At 39.3% G+C, this 27,283-nt stretch overlaps 1 protein-coding gene across 2 annotated transcripts in view; it reads right to left on the bottom strand.

The window, feature by feature from the left end:
- IQUB (IQ motif and ubiquitin domain containing) overlaps nucleotides 1-26,822 on the bottom strand; it is a 41,916-nt gene extending 15,094 nt beyond the window's left edge. Inside the window, exons 1-8 of one of the 2 annotated variants that reach the window (XM_067469040.1) lie at nucleotides 26,748-26,822; nucleotides 22,213-23,100; nucleotides 19,038-19,172; nucleotides 17,406-17,573; nucleotides 17,102-17,277; nucleotides 16,047-16,202; nucleotides 15,364-15,574; nucleotides 4,153-4,328 (exon numbers count right to left, since the gene is read on the bottom strand). In XM_067469040.1, coding sequence (XP_067325141.1) covers nucleotides 4,153-4,328; nucleotides 15,364-15,574; nucleotides 16,047-16,202; nucleotides 17,102-17,277; nucleotides 17,406-17,573; nucleotides 19,038-19,172; nucleotides 22,213-23,068 — 1,878 coding nt within the window. In that variant the 5' untranslated portion in view covers nucleotides 23,069-23,100; nucleotides 26,748-26,822. The remainder of the gene's footprint in view (nucleotides 1-4,152; nucleotides 4,329-15,363; nucleotides 15,575-16,046; nucleotides 16,203-17,101; nucleotides 17,278-17,405; nucleotides 17,574-19,037; nucleotides 19,173-22,212; nucleotides 23,101-26,747) is intronic. The other variant, XM_060777751.2, reaches the window with a different exon arrangement.
- Between the last annotated feature and the right edge of the window lie 461 nt (nucleotides 26,823-27,283).

Here is a 27,283-nt window from a genome sequence, read left to right as displayed (position 1 = left end):
TATAGCAATGCACTCTCTGGAGTCTTAAAACCTGTATTTTTAAGGAAACCTTTGACTGACTCGGGACTTACAAAGTAGAGGAAGAACTAGGACTGTATGATGTATTTAGGGGTGGTTTTAAATTTGTAATGTTTTATTATAGTTTAGTGTATGTTTTAGGACATGTGATAGCAACTATTAATATTTGGTTTAAAATGTTTTAACTTTTATTATGCATGTTTTATCCTCTGTAAGTTGCCTTGGGCCTTAAGTGGGGAAAGGTGGGATATAAATTTCTTAAATAATAATAATAATAATAATAATAATAGTCACATCGATCACTGCCATGCTTGTTCTGGTTATTAATTTAATTGCATTGTATTTTACTATTCATAAAAATGTTTAAACAATATTTACCATGATCTGTATGCCAGTTTTCCCCCAACTCCCTAATCCTAAAAGTTCTGCTGTTCCTGACTGGTGATGGAAGAAATTTACTGCTAGAGCAATCATGCGAACATCCAGCTTCTTCTAATGAAGAAAAATCTACCATTTTCCAAGTCAATCTTCTACTACTGATTGGGATATTTTTTCCAACCAATAAAGTCTAATATTCACTATATATCCTTTTCCTTATAGGTTGAATCCACTGATTCAGTCCTTATTCACTGGAATAAAAGAAAGCACATTTGTTCCATTATCTATATGGCAGCCCTTCAGATATTTGAAAATGGTTGTCATCTCTATTTTCTCTTCGCCAGACTAAATATTTTTGACTTTTTCAACTTTTCATCCTCAGCCTTGATGTTTAAATCCTTGCAGAGTTCACCAACCAAGTATAAATCCGCCTATAAGAGTACTGCCTAGCCTACATTTAAATGCACATTTTCTTCCACAGGAAAAACAGCAATTTCGATAAAGGGATTTAGATGGGGAAAACAGCAAGAGGTAGCAAGGTATTTCTGTGTTGATGTAATTCAGGATCTCCTATGTCTATTATTTCAAAATTGCACTATATATAAGATTTTGGTATATAAATCTGAAGTTGTAGTCAGAGGGGGAAAAAAATTCCGAAAGTTGAAACTGTTCTGCATTTTATTTTACTTATCTCATTTCTACATTGATGTTGATATCAGACATTAGCTTTTCTACTTGTGATCCCCTGCTTAATACAAAAGAAAACTGCTGATTTTAGTACCTAGTACAAAGTATTAAATATTGAAGACACTGCCCCCTTTTTTTTACTATTCCCATGCATGAAAATCATGTTCACTTTCACTCCTCTTCACTTCTTTCTATGGAAACTTGCTAGCTGGTAATCCCTCCCTTCTTTTATATTTTGGATTTCCAAAATTTACTTCATTTGCCCTCTTTTTTACTCCTGCCATTGTCCATAACTCTATCTTCTCTTATTAGGGGAGCATGCTGGTAATGCCATCTCTCATAAATATGCCTAACTTTGAGACTCTTTAAGGAGAATATTGGTCCTTAATTCTTCCCGTGAACACTGGGCTACCAGCCAGGATCATGAGGAGATTCTAAATATACAATTCATCACCGATCATGGGGACGAGATTGTACATGGGGCTATCATAATTTTTATGATTGATCTACAATGTTCATGTCAACATCATATGCCCACTCAGTATACAGAAAAAGCACATACAGCCAGGCTTTCCAAGAGAACCTCTACATGTCACAAGAAGACTTTGATGACCTCCTACACTTTCAAAGATGACTACATACAAGCCAGACAGCATATCAATGGGGATAAACAAGAATCCTGGCACTGATCCATGTGCCTGACACTATGGTCTACGTTTCTTTCTTCAGTATGCATTTCCTTATCTACACATTTCCCGAACCACACTAAATTCATTTATGACATTAAGCATAAGCGTATCAAGTATTGCTGTGCATTTGAAAATTTCAGTGCTTGAATGTTTATTTCTGCTGCAGTGGTGGCTGCTAGTGACATCTGGCGGTGGATAAATAAACCTAACATATTTATCTGAGTAAACATAATAAGAATTTGTCGTTCTAACACCCTTTTCTGTTTGTGCTAATAAGCCGGCAAATTCTTCTTATCCACTGAGCTATTCTTAGGATTATTTCATTTTAATCCAATGCAGTGATTAATTAGCTGTCTCTTACTTCTGCACCCCAACTCCTATCACTACAGTAAGACTTTAACTCAACAGTGAAAATTCACTCCAGTTTCCAATTAGAAGACCATACTAATGAGGACAGGAAGTATAAATATACAAATAAACACCCTGATATGCAGACTGAATAGAGCAGGGATGCAGCTCATCTGCTTCTCCAGATGTTTTTGGGACTGTAACTCCCAGCAAGCCTAGGCAATATACCTAATGGTATAGGATGCTGGGGTTAGCAGCCCAACAATGGTATAGGATGCTGGGGTTAGCAGCAACATCCAAATGATTCCCACCTCAAGAACAGAGCATTCTAAACAGATCCCACTGCTCTTTGGCACATATTCTAGCACAATGAGCTTTACCTTGGTAGAAAGTCATGAAGGCTAATTTTGGTGTAATGGTTTAAGTGTTGGACTACAAGTCTGAAGACCAGGGTTCATGTCCTTGCTCAGCCATGGAATCCTACTGGGTGATTTCTGATGCCCCTTCCACAACTCTGTATAAAATCCACATTGAACTGAATTATATGGCAATGCAGACTCAGATAACCCAGTTCAAAGCTGATATTGTGGATTATCTGCCTTGATATTCTGGGTTATATGACTGGATAGAAGGGCCCCAAATGAGTCACACACTCTCAACCCCAGAAAATCCTGTGATAGATTCCTCTTAGAGCTGCTGTATGTTGGAAATGACTTGAGGGCACAACAATTTTTCACAGAAAATGAAATCCACCAATCATGGTTCTTAGGCTCAATCAATAAAGAGGTCATATACTAAAGGGGTGAATGGTGATTTTTGCTTCAAACCTCACGGCGACTGATTGTCTTTTTAGAGTCACCAAATTTGCCAATTAAAAATAGTTCCCTTCAATACATAGCCTTTTTCGAATGGCCAGATGTTTGTTACATCATGATGACATGTAAATTCATGAAGTCTTCCATTTTTTATACATTTTAACTCACATCCTGTATTTACTGTATTTTCATCTTTGTTCTGTGTATCTGATGAGGTCCTGGCAACAGATATATAGAGTACACAGCAGAATAACAGCCACCTAGATCAGGAGATCTGATGCCCCATGTTCAGGCAGAAAGACACAAGACGCAAATACCATAGGACATTCCATTCTGTGCTATGCTGCTGTTGCTCCAAGCACGTCACTGTTGTCAGGCTGTTTGTAGCAAGATGAAACTTTCCTTCATCCTCACCTTGAAGCATCCAATGATCTATTCTTCCCTATGCCCTGAACATTCAGGATTCAGCAGGGATGATCCAACAGACCATCCAAATAAGTGGGCTATTGGATGCATCAAGATAAGACAAGCCTTGAACTGCCTTGCCTGTTGCAAGTTTCAATAATAATGACATAAACATGAAGCAAAGTTTGGGATGTGATGAATTGCCTGTCCACCCTTCATCCTATATCTGGGAGCAGGACTGAGGTTATAGTTAGTTTTGATTAAGGATTCTAGACAAGCATAAACCTTTTTAAAACATGAAATTCTTCCATAATATCCTTTGACAAAACCTGGATTATCCCATATTTTCCTAAGTGTTGTCTGATTGTATGTCACTGAAATTAATAAGAAAGATCCTCTATGCTAATTTTCTTAAGACTGTAAATTCCGTGAAGTATAAATGAGACTATTGTAATACATTTAGCCACTTGTGCTTCTAATGCAGCATTAACTGAGAGTTGCATAGTGCACGATACTCATCATCTTCAATAAGGTGACATAATTGAGTAAATTAAGATATAAGTGGTGGTTTCTCCGTTCTTAGGTGAAAAGCATTACCCATCAAATTTTATGGGCATCTATAAAAGCCTTTAATAACTACAACTAATGAGTCAATTTTACTGCTACACATGCCTACTGCCCATAAATCATATCTTCAACTGGCCAAGTTAATTACTGTGCTTTTCTTTAGTCTGCTGCTAGTTTGTAAATGTTAATTCAGTTTTTTGAACTCTGGATACGTTCAGTGTTCAGCTAGAAATTATCTCACTGACCTTTTCCAAAAAGGACAGGATTGCTTTTTGCTGGTTCTCTTCATCGGCATTTATCTTGTGTCTCCCAATGGAAGCAATCAGCTGGGCCTCTTTTTCTAAAAGTCCACAGAGAGCTGCCTTCCGTTCAGCTCCAGTAAAAGTCTCGTTGATGCGTTCAAGTTCCTCTTGTCTCCATACTATATCAACACAAAGACAGAATTATTGATTTCCCAGCTACAATTCCCTTTATTTAGCCTTCACAGGCCATCAATATAAAATGTGTCCTTTAGGTTAGCTGAGTGCTTAAGCAGTGCTGAAAGGGGATTATGTGATTTGTTTACTCTAAGCTTAGGATATTTGTTGGTGAAATATGTCCTGTGTTTCCTTTGCTTTTGAATACTTACAAACATTCATATCTATCCTTACTTATTCCTTTCGGTCTCTGACTTTAACTTCAACATACGAAGTGTAAATAAGGATGGAAGAATTATGTAAGAGGAATGCACATCTACAAAAATGTCTATGTACTTATGAGTGCACTCAATCTCTACAGTACATGCACTTTTGAGCCTCCTGATCCATTTCATACACAACCTATGGAAGTGGTGATGAATCACAAGTTAAGTCCAAAAAGAAAAAAGTGGTCCTCCATAATTATGGGCCCGGTAACTATTTCAGTCGTTTAATTCATGTTTTCATACTGTTTGTTTCATTCGGATGGCACGAAATGGTACACCCCCCTCTGGTACGGAAATATCAGTGAAACGAAAGGAAAGTGGGAATGGTAACCGTTTGGTTATCTGATTTTCGGCGCTTAACTGCAGGTCTTGGCAGATGCGGGAGCTTTGGGCTACAAGCTGCACACACTCTCTCTTTTCAAGGAGAGTGTGTGTGTGGCTTGCAGGCCCAAAGCACCTGCGCCTGCCAGGGCCTGTAGCTGAACACCAAGAAAGAGGCACTCAGCACTCAGCTGCAGGCCCTGGCAGGTGTGTGCGCTTTGGGCCTGCAAGCCACACATGCACTCTCCTTGGAAAGGGAGTGCAGGCATGGTGTGCAGGCCCAGAAAACACCCACACCTGCCAGTGCCTAAAACTGAGGGGGAGTGTGGGAAGCCTGCCCATTGCCGCCAATGAGACGAAAACATTCACTTTTTCGGACCTGGTATGAAAAAGGTCATTTGGAAAGGCACCTGTTTTTGGGAGAGGCGGTCAAAAATTAAAACGGGGCCTTACAAATTAAACAAAGAGAAACAAATAGTGATTCTATACAAATACACAAGACTAGTTCTTCATGCCTCCAATTTGTTATTGTTGTTTAGGATTTTAACCCCCAGAAGTGGCAGCCAGCACAGTCAATGATCAGACTCTAAGTATTATAATTCAGTAATATATAAGGATCAATGACTGGGGACTACTATACTAGACCATGCCACTGTAACACATATTGTACCCATGCAGTCCTGTTGACCCTGGTTTACTGAGACTAGGAACAAGCCTCAATACAATTAAGAGTTTACTTTCTGCCATAGTCAGATGTGGGACCACTGTTCTCACTTCTGGTGATTCATGTCACAAATATCTTATCACCTGTGTTACTCTTCTGGCACACATGCTGTTAGGTGACAGTAGATTTGGGGCTGTACATGCATTACAAGATTTAGGTGATAGGCACTATAATCTAAAAACATCTGACGAGCAGCTGTCTTTTATTATTTCAGATCATCTTTTGGAAAAGTTTTCAAAGAAGTAGCTGCGTTAGTTTGTTGCAGAAGGAGGAGAGCTTTCTGGATCCTATTACATTCTATCTCACTCCCAACAACTGTGTGTGTGTGCATTATAGCCTGAGACTTCAATATCTCACTGTATTGCATCTGAAGAAATGGACTGATATCCACAAAGCTCCTGCTAAAATAAAGCTCAGCACTAAAGATGTTCCTGGATTTATTTACTTTTCTCTCTCTCCTTATTTCGGGAGACTTCTACATTTGCCATGGAGTTACAATGTCCAAACAAGAGAGGCTCTCAGGTTGCTGTGCCAAACAAACATACAAACAAAAATCTAGATGTAAAGCACATGCCCTATGGATGCAAAGAGGGTTTTCTCCTTTTCATAAAGAATTTCAGACCAGTTCTCACACAAGCTGGATTTCAGCTAAGATATGTTCAACTGAGGTAAGTGGAAGCAAAACCTGTAACCTGTTCTCCCTACCAGCTTTCCGCTAGCCCATAAAATACTATCAGGGGAATTAAGGGACCTTGGTGAATAGGGTAAAATGAAGTGGGGGAATGAAGACAGTTGGAGATATTTTCCATGTGCAAAAATATGTGAAGTCATTTCTTATACAGAACAGTAAAATACACTCAGCATCTGCTGAAATGTATGAACATTACATGGTCTAAAATAAGATTGCTATTTAGGCACAAATACAGATAAACAGAAACATCTGTATTTGCTGAGAATTATCCTTTGCAGCACCCCAGTGGCAGCTATTATTATACAATTCAAGGCCTGACCAATAATTAAATGTCCATTAAAATGAGAACAGAAAATTATACTGTATTACTGAAGCACTGGCAAAGGAGAAAAAACACACAGAGCAAAAAATTATCCAACAATTGGATAAATTTTCCAACTAGGTGTTGGTGTCAACATTAATAATTTCTTTTAAGAACTTAGAATTGTATTATTATGCACACAAAAGCAACAGCCAGAGGAGACCGTACTAGTGGATGTATATAATTTAACAGGTAAAAAAAAAAGGAACAAGAACCCAATGCTCCAAATTTCTCAATCTTTCTGATAAACTCAAACTAAATTACCAAGAGAAACCCCTCACAAATTCTTGGATCAGAAAACTAGTCTGCTTGCTTTTTGAGTTATACAGCTTCACTTCTTGCAACAAACATGATATTTCTCCTCTCAGGAAACTAGATGCAAAGATATATTTTAAAAATAATATGAGATAAACTCTTGTGTTGCATGTGATTAAGAAGTCAATTTCAACTTCTAAAAAATGTTATACATATATAACTGGCTGTCCATATATACCCTGCTGTAGCCTCCCACCATTTCACAGATCCTCATGCTCTCCCTGACACTTGTTTGAGTCATGCACTATGCCATTATATATAATGGAACTTATGCATCCACAGATTTTGGTATTCACTGTGAGTCTTGGAACCAAACCCCAGCAGATACCAAGGGTTAACTGTAGTAATAAATATGTATCGATGGAATAATTGTAATTTTGATTTAAAATGCTAAATGTTGAGCCCAAAACATTTTCTCAACATCAGCTGCTTGAAACAGAGGTTTTATAAAAGGGATGCCACAAGGATTATGGTGTAGAGCAGTACTTGGTCTGGACAGATTGTATGTCATCTCGATGTAACGTTTTGTTATTCCCGTTGGAAAAGAGTGAACATCCTCAATTTTTCTGTAAGTTTGAATTATATAATACATTTTTGTTCATGGGTTATAAACACAATTTCCTTATTGGTTCTATAATAAAAAACATAGGAAAGTTTAAACTTTTTTTTTTTTGCAGGACATCCTGCAGCACATATTGCTATAGTTTTTCAATGAATATCTCATTGAGCCTCAATCAATTCAACATTGTTTGTGGCAGCCACAAAAAGTTTCTGGAATTAACAATTACTTTCAAAGTAAGTTAACAACTACTTTCAAAGTAAGTACCACACAATTAAACAGGAAATAACACTTACCAGCAGAAACGGGGGGCGGAGTGGCATCAAATTGTGTTACATAGTGTTATATCTCCAACACATTTTGACCTAAAGCAACATTGCATCAAAATTTTCCCTTAGGCCAAATCCATCCCTCTGAGTTCTCCAGAGGACTGTACTTCCTTCCATATATTCACTTAGTAATTTCTCAAATTTTATATGCATATTTTTTGCATTATAATAGACTTGAAACACCTTGCAGATAATTTCTTTACTGGCACTAAGGCTTTTAAGCCAAAATACAAAAGGCTTTTTGATTTTACCCTCTTACTTTTGACTCCGTTTACCAATGGAATACACCACAGAACTAAAAATTTGGCTCTTGAGCTTAAAGATATTCTCCATACTTTGGTATTTAGAGATTTTCTAAATTTCTGTTTGATAAGAAAGTTTTCAGGCTATCACAAAACCATCTACAACCATGTCACGCTGAGGCAAATACCATTACAAGATGTATAATCAATTTATATTTCTGTGTACATTTCACTTGGAACTTTTGCAAAGTTAAGATTTGCTTAACTTTTTTTAAAAAATGTGCATAGACCTGAATAGTATAGCAATTCACTTTTCCGCTCTGGGGAAGGAAGGAAGGAAGGAAGGAAGGAAGGAAGGAAGGAAGGAAGGAAGGAAGGAAGGAAGGAAGGAAGGAAGGACAAGTCCATCTTTATATGGTTCTGACAGGAGTTCCTTACAGTGCATAGATTTATCCTACTACATCTACCATGCTGTTTGTTTGTCCCACATACTAATTGTTCATGGTCCAACTGAATGGTAACATGGTATTTCTGTGACTGGAGCTTCCAACACCATTTTCAAAAATCATTAGCAGAGCTGGGACCACAGAGCGCCAATACACCTAAGCAAATTCCACCATCCCCAGCTGTTATTTGGATGGAAGAGTAAAAACAACTAGGCTTGCAGTAGTCTAAATGTTTTCTGCCTTAGGCTTAACAGCTGCTTTAGTAGTTGATCTGCATTGCATACTTACCATAGGGGCACAGGCATTGCCCTTTTTTACATTTTCCTGTCCCAAATCCAAATCACACTTCCCCTGCTTCGTTCACGTCTGCTTTTTTGGAAAAGGTGCAGATAGCTTCAACCACAGAACTTCCATGTAATGTCCAGTTTGGCCCTCAATTATTCCCATTGCCATCTGTTACCTTCTTTGTGACAAATACTTGTTTCCCCTGCTGGCCTTATATTGATGTCCATTATTTTCTCTCTTTTTGGTATTAGCATGCAATCAAAAGGATGTGTGAATATCCCATTAGGTGGGCAGATTAATGTCTGGAAGTCAAAATAGCACTTGAATTAAATAAAGTAAATCACAAATCGTGATCATGTATATGTATATCACATATACATCTTTACAGGTATCTGGAAAGTGTGTGGTTACTCCCATTTAGAGATAAAGAACTGAGGCTGATGGGTAGCAAGCTTTCCAAGGCCACCCAAGGGAAGCTCTTGAGCTTTAGGAAACTCTCCATCCCTTGGTTTTGGGAATTTAGATCAACATTATATGGTGCAGATCTTTGAGATCATTATCTATGTATTTCTACTGGGTTTAGCTGATGGGCATATAGGAAAAAGACATCTTTTTCCAAAATACAGTAACAACTGCTCACATTATTTATGCAAAAAAAGGGAAATTAGAAAAAAAAACCTTCCGTGGATGATTAGTTTTCAGTTGACAGAGATGAATGAACTCTCATGTATATTGAAGGATGAATCTATAAAGAACTTCCAGAACAATTGGACACCTTTTTTTAAATTGTATTTGAAAAATTGTATTTATATTTCTGCTTGAGTTTTGGAGGGTTAACAATTTAAATGGAAAATGTCAGATTGTAAAAAAAAGTATATAGTTACGGATGGTTTCTAATCTTTATTTTGTTATCCTGGAGTGACAAAGAGGAGTCAATTAAATAGAATGTATAAAAAAAAATAAAAGGCAATCACAAGAATTGTAAATTTATGCATTACATATTATGCATTTTATATGTTTGTCTAATTGCTAATATCAATATTCAAGAATATAACTATGTGATGCCTTTTTATATGTATACACACCAGATAAAATCAATTGTAAATAATATGATTAAAATTGAAAAACCATGATCTCCACATATTTCTAAAAAATTAGAGTGGAATCAAAAACTTGACCACTCTGAAAGCTGCTTTTAACATATTTTCTTTTTATATATTTATTCCACTAGTCTCCAATCAGTTATGTGTATCTCAGTCCAGTAAGAAGAACTGTTCAGGGTGTATCAGCAAATGTTAGAGAAAAGTGGTGCTATTTTTTCATTCTTTCCTTGTTTGGTTTAGCAACAAGTGGTTGCATATTTTAAAGACCTACTATTATATTCAAGGTAGCAAAAGTCTAAATAGGTTCTGAGACCCACAAGGGGGCAGTGGTTCCAAAGTAGAACGGCCATATTTTTGCTTAATAGAATTTGATTTTCAAAACATATTTCTTGGAACTGGCCTCATTTTAGAGCTTATTTGGCATCCATTTGCAGGTTGAAATTTAATTGATTTATAAGCTGGTAAACTCTTGGCAGCTGAACAGGCTATGAAATCTCTGTTCAGTTCTCAACACTGCCATGCATTATGCCACACATAACTGTGGCTTCACAAATTTTAGACAGCCTTGCATGTCTGGTACAAAACACTTTGCCAACTGAGGCAATGGACAAAATGCCATTCCGCCCTCTTCATTGTTTGCAGAGAAGCAGACTGATCCAACCCTTGAACCTATGATCAATATAGGTCAGTGGTTCCCAATCTGTGGGCCGTGGACCACCTGTGGTCTGCAAGAACTAAAATATGGTCCGCAGCTTCACAATTACTACTGATGCAACTAGAGCGACTTGTCTCACGAAACCCTCTTATAGTGCCAAGGCTTATTAAATATGGTTTTCTGTGGGTGAGCAGATGGCTACTACTGGATGGCATATGGTCTGTATCAAAAACTAGAGCTAATGTGGTCTATGCAATGCATTTTCTGAATCAGCACCCCAAATAATCAAACCAAATCGAAAGTTGACCAAAAACGGATTTGTAACCCTTTTGGTACTAATGTTGGAGAGTGGTGCCTGGTAAAAAAAAAGGTTAGGAGTCACTGATATAGATGATGGGAAAGGTTCCTCCTTCTTATAGAAGAGTATGCAGTACAGTCTGTCCATCAATGCAGGAAAGTAACTGAAGAAGAACATCTGGGAGATGGTCTTCATCTCTGAGCCTTGCCAGGTCTTAAATGTGTCAGGGTGACTATACAGAGGCTTGCTTCTTCCACTTCTGCTCTAGCTCTTAGCAGAAAGTCAACAGGAACACCCCCCCCCCCTTCCTTCTCTCAAGCTTTGTGGTGACTTTGTAACTGAATAGGAGCAGCAAAATATTTTGGTTTTCCACCATGCCTTTCTAAGCCTCAACAAGAAGTTATGGCATCCCATTCTTCAAAAAGGGGTCCATTTGTGGTTCACAATGGGCCCTACTTGATTTACAGTGGGCCCTATTTGGTTTTGAGACCTCACACAAATATGAAAAAATATGGATGATCACAGCTATTAAATAGCGGCAATGCAAACATGCATGCTTCAGTATGTCTGTGTTCATGCTGCCGTCATTTAATTATATAGAGCATGGAAATCTGCTATTGGCTGAATTTGCAGATTTGGAACCAATGGATCTCGATAGCTCACTATATCAGATTTAAACTATCAGGGCAACCTGACAATGCTGGTGTGACTTATGGCAGTACTCTTTAAATTATCCAATTTAGAGGACTGGCCATATTTCTTTTCCAGTGGTAAGGCATTTGTGCCCATTGGCTATGGCTGTTTTTTTTCTTTTCTTTTCTGCAAACTCTGAAGCAACCACGTATCCAGAAATATATATGGCCCAAATAGTAATTTTCCATTTCCTCAAAGAACCATGTATACAAAGCTTCCTTGAACAGTGAACATATTCAATCTCACTTCACTTTAGTTATTGAGACTCAGAGGCTTTGTGACTTGCAAGATTATCTTTCAGTAGCACTGTGCACTTAAATGCAATCATATAGCTTTGTGAATGACTACATTCCTTGTCTCTTCATATAAGAACCTATCATTTTTAAAAGACAATGAATAAAACATTGACATTCCCAATTCATACAGTGCAATGCCTTCCATTTTTGGAAATGACTCACATTTCACTGACAATACTTTCTTTTTGTCTGTTCTTTCTTTTTTTCAAACTTACAAAGTCTGGCTATGCAGTTCAAAACTTTCAGGTGTATTGTCTAACTTGAGTAACAAACTCCTCTGTCATGTTCAGTAGACATGCCCTTCACAAAGCTCTGGAGGACAATAAACGCATCAGATTGCTGTTACAGCTATGTAATATGACACTACAAGAATGTGAAAGCTGTCCTGGCAGGAGGTGAAAGAGTGCTTCCTAGAATCTCTAAATATTATGGTGATAAATGTGACAACCAGTTACTCTATGGGGAAGCAACCAGTCAACAACAAACAAATACAAAAGCAAACAAAATAGTGGAGCCATGGAACAGGCAGCCAAACGTTTAGTAGTAATCTGAGGCCAGACAATTCAAATTCCTTCCATTTCACATTAGAAGACACATAGAAGTCACAGTTATTTACAAATTCAGATGAGGTGTGCTGCCTTTACCAAACTGAAATTGCACCTTAGCAGTTTCAAACAAATGCACTTTCAGGGTATTCAAGAGCCATATTCACCTGAAGCACCAAACAAACAGTAAATCCAGTCCTATTTTTTGGCTTATAATACAATACTTGATATGATGTCTATAAATAGAGTTATCTAACATTCACATACAGAGAAAAAGAAATTAAAAATTACTTTCTTAAAATCAAAAACTCTCAGCCTATGTCTCACTGAATAACAGAGGTGATTCTATTACAGGGATTATTTAAACAGCAGAACATAGTATTTATTTTATTTATTTACCTCATTCCTACCCCATCTTTCTTACTCTACAGGGGACTCAAGGTGGCTTAAAGCTCCGGCAAGAATTCAATGCCGGTAAAAACAACAATAAAAACAATAAAAAATATCCCCACAGTTAAAACAATTAACAGTTAATTAATATACATATAAAACAATATAAAATTTAAAACATATAAAGTTCATAGTTCCATTCATCCAAAATCCTTGCTCATAAATCTTATTCAGACCGTGTTGAAACCTGTAGTAACTTATGCTTCGAACGAGTATGGGCAAAGCCAGGTCTTTAGCTTTTTTCTAAAAACTAGAAGAGATGGAGCCTGCCTGATGTCACTAAGGAGGGAGTTCCACAGCCAAGGAACCACCACTGAGAAGGCCCTGTCTCCCGTCCCCACCAATCGTGCTTGCAAAGAGGGTGGGACCGAGAGCAGGGCCTCCCCAGACAATCTTAAAATTCTAATAGGCTCATAAGAAGAGATGCGTTCAGACAGATAAGTTGGACATTTTGGATCAGGGAGAAATCTGTAATTTTTTTACTTTTTAACATGGCAACTAATTGAGTTTAAACTAACTCTTTGATAGAGCTTTGCATTTCTCTTTCATCAATCATAGTTGCTCAGATACTTTAAATCCAGATGTATCTCTGAAGAAGCAATACACAAAAATGTTCTTATCATACATGACATACAAAACCCATGGGAGTTTACATATTTCACTGCATTGTATGATATATCCCACTCTCACTGTGATTTCATTATACTATAAATGACCTCAAATAAAATCTTCAGGAAGCAACCCAGTAATGGAAAATCCCTAAATGTACAGTCTCCCCCACCATAAAAATGGAAAAACTATGAATACCGCCAGACCCCTTCAAAATGAGGGGAGGTAGGGCACCATTGCCTTGGTCCTCAGGGGGCTCACATGTGGGCCTCCCTTTCATTTTGAGGGGCCTTTCTACTTGCTTCCCCTTTATTCCAGCCCCTTGACTAAAATCTTATCACACAGGTCTTTTACTTTTTACTTTTATTCAGCATCAGCTCTCTCTACACCATCCTGAGTTTAGATTTGTTGGATGTTCAGGAGAGAAATGAGGCCACTGAGGTTAACTCGGCCAAAGGGTGGTCTCAGAGTAGGGGAAAGATGGAAGACAAAATTGAGGTGTGCTGCTTTCTCTCTTTCCTTCCAAGTCAAACTTGGGTGGGTGCAGAGACAGGTGACTAAATAAAAAATCTGCATCCACTAGAGTTTGGTTTTGCTGGGCTGTTTTTTAGCGACTCCTCCCCTGTCTGTCTACAAGACAAATGAGGACACCATAGAGACTTTGGCCAAGGAAAGGAAAGGAAAACAAGAAGGTCCCAGGGGAAAGTGCAGTTCTCCTTTCTTCCTTCCAAGGTAAAATTGGGTGAAGAGATAGTTGATGCTGAGTATTCAGTAAAAGGCCAGCACCTGCCCAAGTTTGACTTTGCTCGGCTGTTTTTCGGATGCCTCTCATCCCCTAGTATCCAGAAGAGAAATTAGACTAATAAGGGAACTCAGCTGAGAGGCACACACCAAGGAAGAAATCCAGGAAAAGGCTGTAGCCCAGTGGTTCCCAACCTTTTTTTTGACCAGGGACCACTTTAACTAGGGACCATTTGACCGGGGACCACTCTCCAACATTAGAACCAAAAAGGTTACGAATCAGTTTTGGTCAACTTTAGATTTGATTTGGTTATTTGAGGTGCTGATTCAGAAAACTGCTTTGGATAGACCACATCTGATACAGAATATACGCCATCCAGTAGTTGCCATCAGCTCACTCACAGAAAACTATATTTAATAATCTAGAGCTGATGTGGTAGTAGTAGTCTTTCATGGATAGTCAGCCTCTCCCCTCCCAACATCTCCATTGCCTCGACACTATAAGAGGGTTTTACGAGACCAGTTGGTCTTGTTGCCACGTGGTTTTGAGGCAATGGTATAGTAATAGTGAGACCACGAACCACATTTTCATTCTTGCAGACCATTGGTGGTTCATGTACCACAGGTTGGGAACCACTGCTCTAGCCTAACAGCACCTAACATCAACACTGCCACTGGGGCTTCTCTCTGGTGGATCTGCCTTTGCACATGGCATGCACTGCTTTCTGTAAGATGCCTTGCACAAGAAAGTCTGACAATACGAGAACTTAAAGAACACTATAAATCAGGGAAGAGGAGGAGAAAGACTGAGAAGTGGAAGCACAGGAAGTAGGGAGGCAGGATAGGGGTGGTGGAGGTGGCAGGGCAAGACAGAGTTGTGGGTGAAGAAAGAAGGTCAAAAGGAGGTAAAAAAGAATGATGACACCGTTGGAGATTTTTGCAGAAGTACTGTTGCCCTAGGAGGCAAAGGGTGGTGGCTTAGAGAATGGCAATTGAGACAGCTACAAACTCTCAAGTAAAAAAGCTAGAAAATTGATGGCTGACTGCACTTACATCTGACTACAAATAAATCATAGTTTTCATTTTATATCCATCTATTACAGCAACTTACATTCTAAAGCATGATAAAGTAATTCAAAATCATCCTTTGTTTTAGGAAATAGTCTTCGATTATACTCCTTGAGCAACCTATCTGCCCTTTCTCTCTGTTTCCTTCTCTCTTCTTCTTCTTCCCATTCCAGTCTCAACCTCAATTCTTCTTTAAGTTTTTTGACTATATTAATTGCTAGCCATCGTCGGTAATAGGTCTGCATTACAATTGTCTGTAAAAGTGGTTGAGAAACAAGAGAAAAGTATAAGAGGAGAATAATCAGAACATTTCAAGAAGTTGTAAATATCCTATTGTATCTCATACATTTTGGAAATTACACAAAATGATGTTTCAGCAACAAATTTGCTAGGTTTTGTCAGAACGTCGTTTATATCAGACTGGTAAATGTTGGAGTGATTTAAATGGTTAAGATGAGCTGAACATCTCTTATAAATTATTACCCACCAGAAATATTTTCATGGTTACGCTGAATAGTGATAGAGAACTTCTGAAATGGAAATGCAGAAAATCTAGTGCAGATGTATGCTTTAACAGTCTTGTCTGAACTACACTTACTCCTAAATTCCTCTATGCACTGCCAACATGTAAACTATATTTTGAAGATGAATTGTTTGTAGGTCCACAAGCCTTGAAAAGAGTTCTTATTCTGCTGTTTTGAAGATAGCAGCTTCATCAGTACTTACTGCCTTTAGTCTTCGTGCATGATATTCTTCTGCAGTCACATACTCTTTCGGTTCTATAAGTTTATCAGTGATATTTGACATATAAACTCCGATTTTGGTCATTTGTGTAGAAGTTGTATTTCTTGTCTGCTGCAGCTTTCTTCTCTCATAAACTGTCTGGGAATGAATTTATTTATTTATTTATTTATTTGTTTTACAGTATTTGAAGCCCGTCTTTCTCAGCCTTACGGCAACTCAAGGCGGCTCACAGAATTGGCAAATTTGATGACATACATTCATAAAAAGTTAAAAACATTCAACTCAACATTATACAAAAGCATATACAAACCATTTAAAAAAAACATATAACCTCCAGTGTCATCCTGTTAAAATCATTATCCAGCAGCGTCTAGCCATTCCGTATGCATTCTTCCTATTGCATAATTACCTATTCTGCTGCATTTCCAAACGCTTGTTCAAAAAGCCACGTTTTTACTCTTTTTCTGAAGGTCAGGAGGGAGGGGGGTTATCTAATATCCCTATGGAGGGAGTTCCACTGCCGCAGGGGCACCACTGAGAAGGCCCTGTCTCTTGTCCCTGCCAGATGAGCTTGCGAGGAAGACAGGATTAAAAGCAGGGCCTTCCCACATGATCTTAAGTTCCTAGATGGCTCATAAGAAGAGATAGGATCGGACAGGTAAGTTGGCCCGGAACTGTTTAGGTCTTTATAAACTAAAACCAGCACTTTGAATTGTACCCAGTAGCAAACTGGCAGTCAGTGGAGCTGGTGCAGCAGAGGAGTTGTATGCTCCCTAAGCACAGCTCCCATTAGTAGCCTGGCTGCCATCTGCTGGACCATTTGAAATTAACAAATACTAATCTTCTCTCTCTCTCACACACACACACACACCTCATGTGCTAAAAATATTGGGCTTGTTCCCTCTGTATAAATCGAAATGGCTGAAAATGTCTATTTATAAGAAATATTACCTCATCTCTTTATCAAATATAACAAAAGTTTCCATAGCAGCTTTTCATATTCACATTAGTCTTATCTTATACTTTTGCAAACATACCTGTGTTGACCTACAGAACTCTTCATAGCCTTTATCTGGACGTTTCTTTGGATCTGTCTGCGATCCTGCATTATGATATTCGGTGCCTGTTTCCTTATGTCTAAATCCACCTAGAAACGGTTTCTCAAAGGTTGGCCTTTTAATCCCTACCTCTATATCCTGAAAGGTGTCTGGATCTATTAAAATAAAAGTGGTTTTGTTAAATTACCTTCAACTACAAATATAGTACCTGCAAGAACAGAAAAAATAGCACCTGACTAGAATAAGACATAATATAATGTATATTTGAAATATATGTGTTTACCAGTCTGTACTCTAACAGTTATGACATCGGGCATGTAGTATTCCTGTAGGAGTTTAGATGCTTTGACTGGAAAGTTTTCTTCATCAAGTGAGAACATGTCAACCTGGATGATCCCATAAGGCTGAGCACCAAGATCCCACAGGGTTTCATCATTTTCAATTATTCTCCCTAAAAGTTAATATGCAGATTAGGTTTAATATAAAATAAAAAGAGCATCAATTAATTTCTTTAGAAAGCGATAGAAAGGGGCTCTGATCATGTCAATTGTGATGCAATGGTTGTTATTTTATTTATATCCCATCCCTTTCCCAGTATTGCAACTCAAAAGTTACAACAAACATAAAAAATTTACAGAAACTCGTTAAAATCTATAGAATTAAAACCTTTTCAAACACACCAATTTAAAGGCAAAAAGATAACAAAGCAGCACACTATTAAATGGCACATCAGTAAAAGTCCTTGTGTCCAGTTCCTAAAGTAAGGGTAAAGGTTCCCCCGACATTAAGTCTAGCCATGACCGACTCTGGGAGGAGGTGCTCATCTCCATTTATAAGCCAAAGAGCTGGTGTTGTCTTTAGATGCCTCCAAGGACATGTGGCCGGCATGACTGCATGGAGCGCCATTACCTTTCCACAGAAGCGGAACCTACTGATCTACTCATATTTGCATGTTTTTGAACTGCTAGGTTGGCAGAAGCTGGAGCAAACAGCGGGAGCTCATCTCACTCCCCGGATTCAAACCACCAACCTTTTGGTCAACAAGTTCAGCAGCTCAGCAGTTTAACCTGCAGTGCCACCATAGAATTAAAACCCTTTCAAACCAATCAATTTAAAGGAGAAAAGTCAACAAAGTAGCACACTGTTAAATGGCACAACAGTAAAAGTTCTTGTGTCCAGTTCCTAAAAGCTTATAAAAACACGAAATGCTTTCATATGTCAATGGAAAGAAAGTAAGGAGGGGGCCATTCTTGTCTCTCTAGAGAGAGAATTCCAAAGCAGGGAAGAAGCAACTGACAAGGTCTTTTTCTGTGTTCCCACCAAAGGTAGCTGGGAAGGTGGAAAGATGAACTTCCCCTGAAGAACTTCAGACCACAGACAGAGGATGCATCTACACTGTAGAATTAATACAGTTTGAACTACTAACTCTCATTGTTCAATGCTATGAAGTTATGGAAGTTGTAGTTTTTCAAATACTTTAGCTTTCTTTGCCCAAGTGTGCTGGTGCCCCATCAAACTACAAGTTCCATGATTCCACACCATTGAGCCATTGAGCCAGTTAAACTGGTATCAAACGACATAAATTCTACAGTGTAAATGCACCCAGTCATATGATTCTAACACAACTTATATTTTAACATATAACATTTGGGTCTGTCAAATCGCATAAGTTTCCCCCTTTCTACATTTGTTGGATGGGAGCCTTCTGACTGTGCTTGTTGGAATCACTTTTGTGGTATCAACTCATTCCAGGGTTCAGTCTCCTTGAATTACGTTTCCCTAAAGATGGTTTCTTCTGAGTGTAAAAAAGCCTGCTATTGTTGCTGACTTCCCCACATCAAAACCACAATTGTTTCTACTGAACAACTTTCACTGTTCTTCTGGGTCGAGTTCGTTATTACTAAGTAATACATACCAAGCTTCATAATTTGTAAAAGGTCCATTGGTATTTTTAACCGTGTTACAAAGTATTGCTTGATTTGATCCACAGTTTGGTTAATGCTAAAGGCCTTGGTGAAAATCTGGATATCAGGATGCAACATAAATTTAACTGAAAAACAAATAAATGCATTACATTATTGAACGACTGATTCAAAAGATTAGCACTCTAATGAAGTAATAACATTATAATCACTATCTAAATCAAAGATACACAGAAAATGGAGCAATCAAGTATAATCCTTTGGGTGTCGTTATTCACAAAAGCAATTAGTCTGGGCACATATCAACAAACTATGGCAATAATCCTATATGATACAACATAGCATAGTAGTTGTGTAAGCAGATTTAAACTACAGTTGGTGATTCAATGATCCCCAGATAAGAGCCACTGTGGCCCTGTCTCCAAAGCCATGCTGTGCCTGGTGAGAGATCAGAAGATCAGAGAAGCATCTGGCTATGTCCTCCTAGATCAGTGTTTCTCAACCTTCCTAATGCCGCGACCCCTTAATACAGTTCTTCATGTTGTGGTAATCCCCAACCATAAAATTATTTTCGTTGCTACTTCATAATTGTAATTCAGTTACTATTATAAATCGCAATGTAAATATCTAATATGCAGGATGTATTTTCATTCACTGGTACCAATTTGGTGCAAATACCTGATATGCCCAAATTTGAATACTAGTGGGGTTGGGCGGGATTGATTTTGTCATTTGGAAGTTGTAGCTGCTGGGATTTATAGTTAACCTACAATCAAAGACAATTATGAGTTTGGGGAAAATAGGCCTCGACATTTGGGAGTTGTAGCTGCTGGACTTTATAGTTCACCCCCTTGCAGCCCCCACAGGGGTCTCGACTCCCAGCTTGAGAATCACTGCCCTAGATAGATGTGCAATAATTGTACCCACCATGGTTGGGCCCTTCAAGGCAATCATTTTGTGTCTGGCTATGGGGACAACAACCCTTATCTCTCAAAGCTCTCGAACAGGCTAAGATTAGTCATTGACAGGGGTGGGGAGGGGCAGAAGTGAATCTAGTAGGTATGGTGAAGTTGGGTTTGTTTGGTATGGATGAAGTTGACTTACACTAATACAGCAATTCTCAACCTGGGGGTCAGAAGTCCTGGGGGGTTGTGAGGGAGTTCAGAGGGGACACCAAGGACCATCAGAAAACACATATTTCTGATGGTCTTAGGAACCCCTTTGGCAGAGAAGGCTGAAGATCTCTCAGCCTGCTCTTCTATTCCTTTTTGGAAACAGACGGCGAATCCTCCCACCAAAAGCCCTCTTCCACTGTGACTGGCCAGCCTCTCAGCCAGCCTCTTAGCCAAGGGGAGGGCTGTTTCTGAGTTTCCAAGCCAGGGGGGGGGGGGGAGAGAGCAGGCGTGCTTGGTGCATGGCAGCATGGTGAAGGAGAGTGTGTAAGGCTGGAGGTAGGCTGATGCCAGTGAGTCCTTTCAAGGCGCGGGGGGGGGGGGGGGCGTTCTGTGTGGGAAGTCTGGCCCAATTGTATTGTTGGTGGGTTTCAGAATGTTCTTTGATTGTAGGTGAACTATAAATCCCAGCAACTACAACTCCCAAATGTCAAGGTCTATTTCCCCCAAACTCCACCAGTATTCACATTTGGGCATATTGGGGATTTGTGCCAAGTGCTCTCGATGTAGGTGAACTACAACTCCCAAACTCAAGGTTGATGCCACCAAACCCTTCCAGTATTTTCTGTTGGTCATGGGAGTTCTGTGTGCCAAGATTGGTTCAATTCCATCGTTGGTAGAGATCATAATGCTCTTTGATTGTAGGTTAACTATAAATCCCAGCAACTACAACTCCAAAATGACAAATTCAAACCCTCCAACCCCACCAGTATTCAAATTTGGGTGTATAGGGTATTTGTGCTAAATTTGGTCCAGTAAATGAAAACACATCCTACATATTTACATTACGATTCATAATGTAACAGAATTAGTTATAAAGTAGCAACAAAAATAATTTTATGGTTGGGGCTCACCACAACATGATGAGCTGTATTATGGGGTCGCGGCACTAGAAGGTTGAGAAACACTGCACTAATAGAGTGCCAGCCTAGATCGTGTTCCCAAAACAATGCCACAAATGAATAAAACGCAAAATCACTATGTGTATTAGGAACAGCCCTCTAGATTTCAACAGGAAAGCCCTTGTTCATACAAACAGCCAGCCAGGTAAGATATCTGGAATGCATAAACATTCGAGGGAATACCTTAACCTACATAAGCTAGGGTGTGCAAATCCATTCTGTTTTTGTTCTGTTTTTATTTTGAATTTCGGGTGCCCTCCCCCCCCCCTTTCTGTTTTTCAGAAGATTATGGGAGATTAGGTGGGGGGCCTAATCTTCAGAACCCTGAATTCCATTTCTGTTTTGGGAAGAAGTTTCCCAAAAATGTGGCGGGGGTACCCAAAATTCGGAATGAAAACAGAACAGATTTCTGCCATTTTACACACCCCTAATAAACATGTCACAAAAAACCCATGTCTGTTTAGTCTAAGCTACTGGCCGTGCTTACTCCCTAGGCATGCAGTCTAAGTATAGTGAGTCAATCTCACGTTACTTTGTTTCTGGTTTCTCACCTGTGGAGATCTGGGGTGTTCCTGAAACAGCTGTTTTAGTTGTGCCATGAAAATGATAGTATCCCATACACAACCCCCCAAAATACCACAGCTCAGAAGCTCATCCGATGGCATCACTATGGTATTTTAATCTGCAAGATATGTCAATTCAATTTGTCTTCCTAAAAATATCAGCTTCCTGGTTTCTTTTCCTAATTGGATAAATTTGTTATTTTTTAAAGATTATATTTTGCTCTGTTTTGGTATTGTGTGAGATAGAATGATTGATTGATTGGTTGATTGATTGATTGATAGACAGATCTCATTTCAATTGTATATAATTTTGGACATCAGAACAAAAGAAGAACAAAAGTGAAAAATAGCCTTTTCTAACTGGAGTAGACTCATTTAATGAATAGGATTTATAGAAGTATGGCTTCACCACTAAACAACTGAGTCAACACATCTACTGTAACTGGACTGACCAATAGGATTCATACTGCTGTTATTATTTTGCAGTACATTAGTAGAAAGTGTATTTAAGACATCTGACAAAATATGTACCTGTTACATTGGGCTCTCTAGTATGTTGTTGAAATTTGGCTCCTTCAGATGCCAAGGCTTGCATTAGCATATCTGTAGCAAAATCAATACGTCTTCTAGAACCACTTTCAGAACCATCTGTAGTTGTTCCACTGATTCCAGAACTCATTTTGCCACCTAAATCTTGGACATATACAATATCTTCCTGAGTTAGATCAGATTCTACATGGGGCACCCCTTGTTGTTCTGCTGTGCCCAGCCCTTGTGGCAGGCCTTCAGCCAGTTCCTCAACAGTAACTACTCCCTGAACTGATTCCTCAGTAGAAGTTAGCTCCACTGCAGCATCCCGTGCCTGTGATGGTACCTCAGCAGCAGCAAGGCCTTGCACTGATTCCTCAACATCTGGGACCTGCACTGGTTCCTCAGCTGTAGTCAGTTCTTCAGCAACATCTGGTCTCTGTGCCAGTTCCTTGCTGGCATCTGGTTCATATGTTGCTAAGTCTGGGTTTTGTTCCTGCTCTGGTGCCTGATCTGGTTCCTCTATAGCAGTCAGCTCCATTGCAGCTAGTGCCTGTGTTGCTTCTTCAGTAGCAGCAAGGCCCTGCACTGAATCCTCAACAACATCTGGAGCTTGTACTGGTTCCTCAGCAGCATCAGGTCCCTGTCCTGGTTCTTCACTGGCACCTGGTTCATATGCTGTTGAGTCTGGATTTTGTTCCTGCTCAGTAAGCAAAGCTACTTCATCCAGCTTTGCATTATCTGCCTGCTCTACTTCAGAACCTGCAGGCTTGCCATGTTCTGCTGCAGAGGTGTCCTCTTCATCTTGCCTTACAGAATCCACTTCATCCAGGTCACCTGCCTTTTCTGGATCAGCCATTGTTTCCTTTTCCAAATTAGCCAGTCTTTAACCTTTATGTAAAATGAAAACAAAATGTAAAGGAAAGTGTGCTTTTGCATTTAGACAGTTGGACTACGATCCTCATTCAAATGACTTATTATTTGCATTCCTACACAAAAAATATGTAAGAAAACAGACTGAATCACTTTAAAATTTTACAAAAATTTCTTGCCATCTCATTCTTATTTAAATGTACTTCAGTTTTTTAGATCACATTTTGTTGTTAATCATCTGAAAAACACCATATTTGTGGCTATGGAACTTTCTTCCATGGGAAGTCCAAATAGTCAGGGTGAACTCCTGACCTTCAGCCCAGCTCCCTGCCTACCTGGCGGATCAAAAACAATAATGTGGGTAGATGAATAGGAACTACATTAAGTGGGGAGTTATTTTAGGCAAGGTAAAGTTTATGAACAAAGAAAGCTCTTTGGCAAAGAGATGGAGCAACAGCATCCCCCTATGGCTGGAACCAAGCACATGGGGCAAAAGCTTACACACACACACACACATACACCTCTATCTATCTGTTGTCTGTCTTGTCATTATATAATCGGCACTGAATGTTTGCCATATATGTGTTCTGCCCTGAGTCCCCTTCGGGGTGAGAAGGGCAGAATATAAATACTGTAGATAAAATACTTAAAGAAGACATTCATAAGCTACTTGAGCAGATGCCTCCTATTAAATTTATAAATTTCAATTTGAATTTTAAAAAGAAGAAATGTTGTCCTGAAAATCTCTGTGGGAATCTGAACATAATATTTAAAATTGTAAAGTTGAGAGATTACTGCTGAGCCTCTGATTGAGAACTATTTGTATTTTGGCTTTCCTGGTCCACGCCAGACCTGAGTCCCTTTGGGGAAATAGGGTGGAGTACAAATAAAGGTTATTATTATTATTATTATTATTATTATTATTATTATAGCTAGGCTATCCAAATATGGAAATATTAGCAATACATCATAAAACTCATTCACCCATTTATTTCAGAGATAATTCTATTGAATTTTTCTTTCTGTGAGTCACTATATTCTTTGTCTCACAAAGCTTCATCCTCTGCAGACCCAATTAAATTCTACAGAATGCAATAAGTAGGCATTGCTGCACCGGAAAATGATCATTAGTTTTAAAATTGGTTGAGTTCAAGGTAGGTTACATCAAATTAGTGTTACAGCGAAGCCAGGGTTCACTAGGTTGAAATACCAGGACAATTCCGGGATGAGTATATTTCCTGTTCTGAGCCTAGCTGTATTCTTGAAAGGTGGATTTTCCCACCAAAATACAATTGTGCTCTACTCCTCTGTAAATCAAAGTATTTGGGGATGGGTTGCTCTTCAATAGTCAATCAAAATTATGTTAGCTTTACAATAATCTTTTTAAGGTAGACATGAAAACCGCTATACCTGCTGCTTGACAGTGTGAAATAATAGCTCCTCCTGTTGTTATTTAGGGAGGATAATTATGAGGACTATAGGAAGAGAGCTTACACCTAAACATCAGGAAGACCATCTTGATGGTAAGAACTATTTTACAGGAGAATACAGTTCCTCAAAGTGTGGTGGAGTCTCCTTCTCTGGAGGTTTTAAGCAGATGCCATCGGTCTGGAGGGCTTTGACGATGCGTGCCTCCAAGGCAAGGGGTTGGATTTCATGGCTTGTGGGCTTTTCCAACTCTATGGATTCTATGACTGGGTTAATGAGTTGACACTACAAAATGTACAAATGATATATACTGCTGTATTCGCTAACATTTTCCCCAGAGCCACTTTTTCACAGGGCCCTAGTCTAATGGTACAGAACTCTGCACTCAGTATCTCTTAGCATTAATGGAAGTTACTTTTTAAACTAATCATTAGTTGCAGCACTAAGATCACTGAGGCCTCTTCTACACTGGCATGTAATCCGGATTATCAAAGAAGATAATCCACATTATCTGCTTTGAACTGGATTATATCAGACTACATTACCAAATAATCCAGTTCAAAGCAGATAATCTAGATTTTATAAGGCAGTGGAAAATGGGCCTGTAAGTAGTTATTAGTCATACTTAGGGCCCTTCCACACAGCCCTATAGCCCCGAATATCAAGGCAGAAAATCCCACAATAACTGCTTTGAACTGGGTTATCTAAGTCCACACTCAGATAATGTGGGATTTTCTGCCTTGATATTCTGGGATATAGGACTGTGTGGAAGGGCCTTCTGTTTCAAAAAGTCTTACTTGGGCTTTGCATGTGTAGGAGCCATTTTGTCATTACTGGCACATCAGACCAATATGTTACCCCAAAAACGGACATCATTCATTTTGTTGTATGCCTTCTGATTTGTGGGGTGTTGGGGACCCTAAAGAAAATCAGTTACAGGGTTTTCTTGGCAAGATTTGTTCAGAATGGGCATGCCTTTGCCTTCTTATTGGCACTTTCAGACAGGCCCTATATCCCAGAATCTGATACCAGGTTTTCTGTTTATTCCAGATTATCTGGCAGCAGGCCTGTAGCGAGGGGGTGGTTTTAGGGGTTCAAACCCCAGCACTATCTCAGGCAAATATTGACAATTTATTCACACTGTCATTACTTGCAGCAATAGCAGATGTAGTGAAGCAACCAAGTTGGGTGTGTGTGTGTTGAATGCTCTCATTAAGGAGGCCAGACTTGGTGGAGGTGGTTAACAGGGGCAGAGCTGCAGGCTATTGAAGGTTGCTCTGCCCCCTGCTGTGCTCTTTGATTCAGCGTGATCTAGGAGGCAGGTTTCAACCCCCCCCCCCCCCCCCAATTCAACCCCTTCCGATTTTTTTTTCTGGCTACGGCCCTGTCTGGCAGACTCTGATAATCCAGTTTAAAGCAAAAAGAAAACAACAACAACCTGGGATCAGATCCTGGGATAAAGTGTCTGTCTGGAAGAGCCCTTCCACACAGCCATGTGACCCATAATATCAAGGCAGATAATCCACAATATCTGATTTGAACTGGATTATCTGAGTCTAAACTGCCATATAAACCAGTTCAATGTGGATTTTATACAACTATGTGGCAAGGGAGCTAAGGCCCCTTCTACACCGCTATATAAAATCCACATCGAAATCACTACAGCAGCTCATTTTATGGACCTTTATTTCAGTCATTCTGCAGACCGCGTGATTCTTTTGTTTACTCGTTGGTCTGATCCATAAAGCACCAATGTTTACAGTAGGAAAAACTTCAACAAATAAAGAGTTTGCCAACAATGTTTTTCATTCCAGGGAAAGCGACACCTGTTGGAAATTCAGCTACCTTTCAAAGCAGGTTTTGGACTTCAGCTCCCAGAAGCCTCATCTGTCTTGACTAATGTTCAGGCATTCTGGGAAATGAAGTCCACAAGTGCCGGATTGAAGCCGATCGAGGGTCACGCATTCCCAAAATGCACCGCGAACGTCCAGCGGTAGAGAGACACTCCTTCACTTCGCCTGACTACTATCCCGATGCGCTTTGCGCCGCAATGACAAAGGTTCTTCAAGGACACTGCCGCGCAAAGCACTCTGGGAACTGTAGTCAGGGATTCAAACAAGGACTGCAAATACCGTCTTCTCGCCATTCCATGCCCTCTCCGCCTCGGTTGCTTCTCGTCCCCGCCTTGCCTAATAAGATTTATAACCCCCTCCCCTCTCGAAAATAAAGTGGTTTACCTTACCGGGTTGAATCCATGGACGCCTCGCAGCACCTCTTTACCCCTCACTTCAGCTCTCCCACCGAGAAGAACGAGCGTCTCCGTAACTATAGCAACCAGCATACAGTGAAGTCTCGCGAGACTGGACCCATCCATTCACAGCATCGTGTAATCACATACTGCAGATGTAGAAGATCATAAGGAAAGGATGCTTCATACGTAGCGTTGCATTATATTGCATTTGTAAACTGTTTTCCCTGGACAACTATTTTACGTTTCTATAGCTTTCTATTTTTATTATTTCTGTCTTCTATTTCCCTGTTTATATGCAGTGGGTCTCCTTACCTATGGATTCAGCCATCCACATGGCTTGAAAACTTTTTTAAAAATCAGCAAACAAACTCTGATTTTTGTCATTTTATATAGGGGACACAATTCCAGACTAAAATGATCAAAGGTCTGGAGAACAAGCCCTATGAGGAGCGGCTTAAAGAGCTGGGCATGTTTAGGCTGAAGAAGAGAAGGCTGAGAGGAGAAATGATAGCCATGTATAAA

This window comes from Anolis sagrei, chromosome 5 (genome assembly GCF_037176765.1).
Source record: "Anolis sagrei isolate rAnoSag1 chromosome 5, rAnoSag1.mat, whole genome shotgun sequence".
In the NCBI taxonomy this organism is placed as follows: Eukaryota; Metazoa; Chordata; class Lepidosauria; order Squamata; family Dactyloidae; genus Anolis; species Anolis sagrei.
This window is presented reverse-complemented; position numbering and strand designations above follow the sequence as displayed.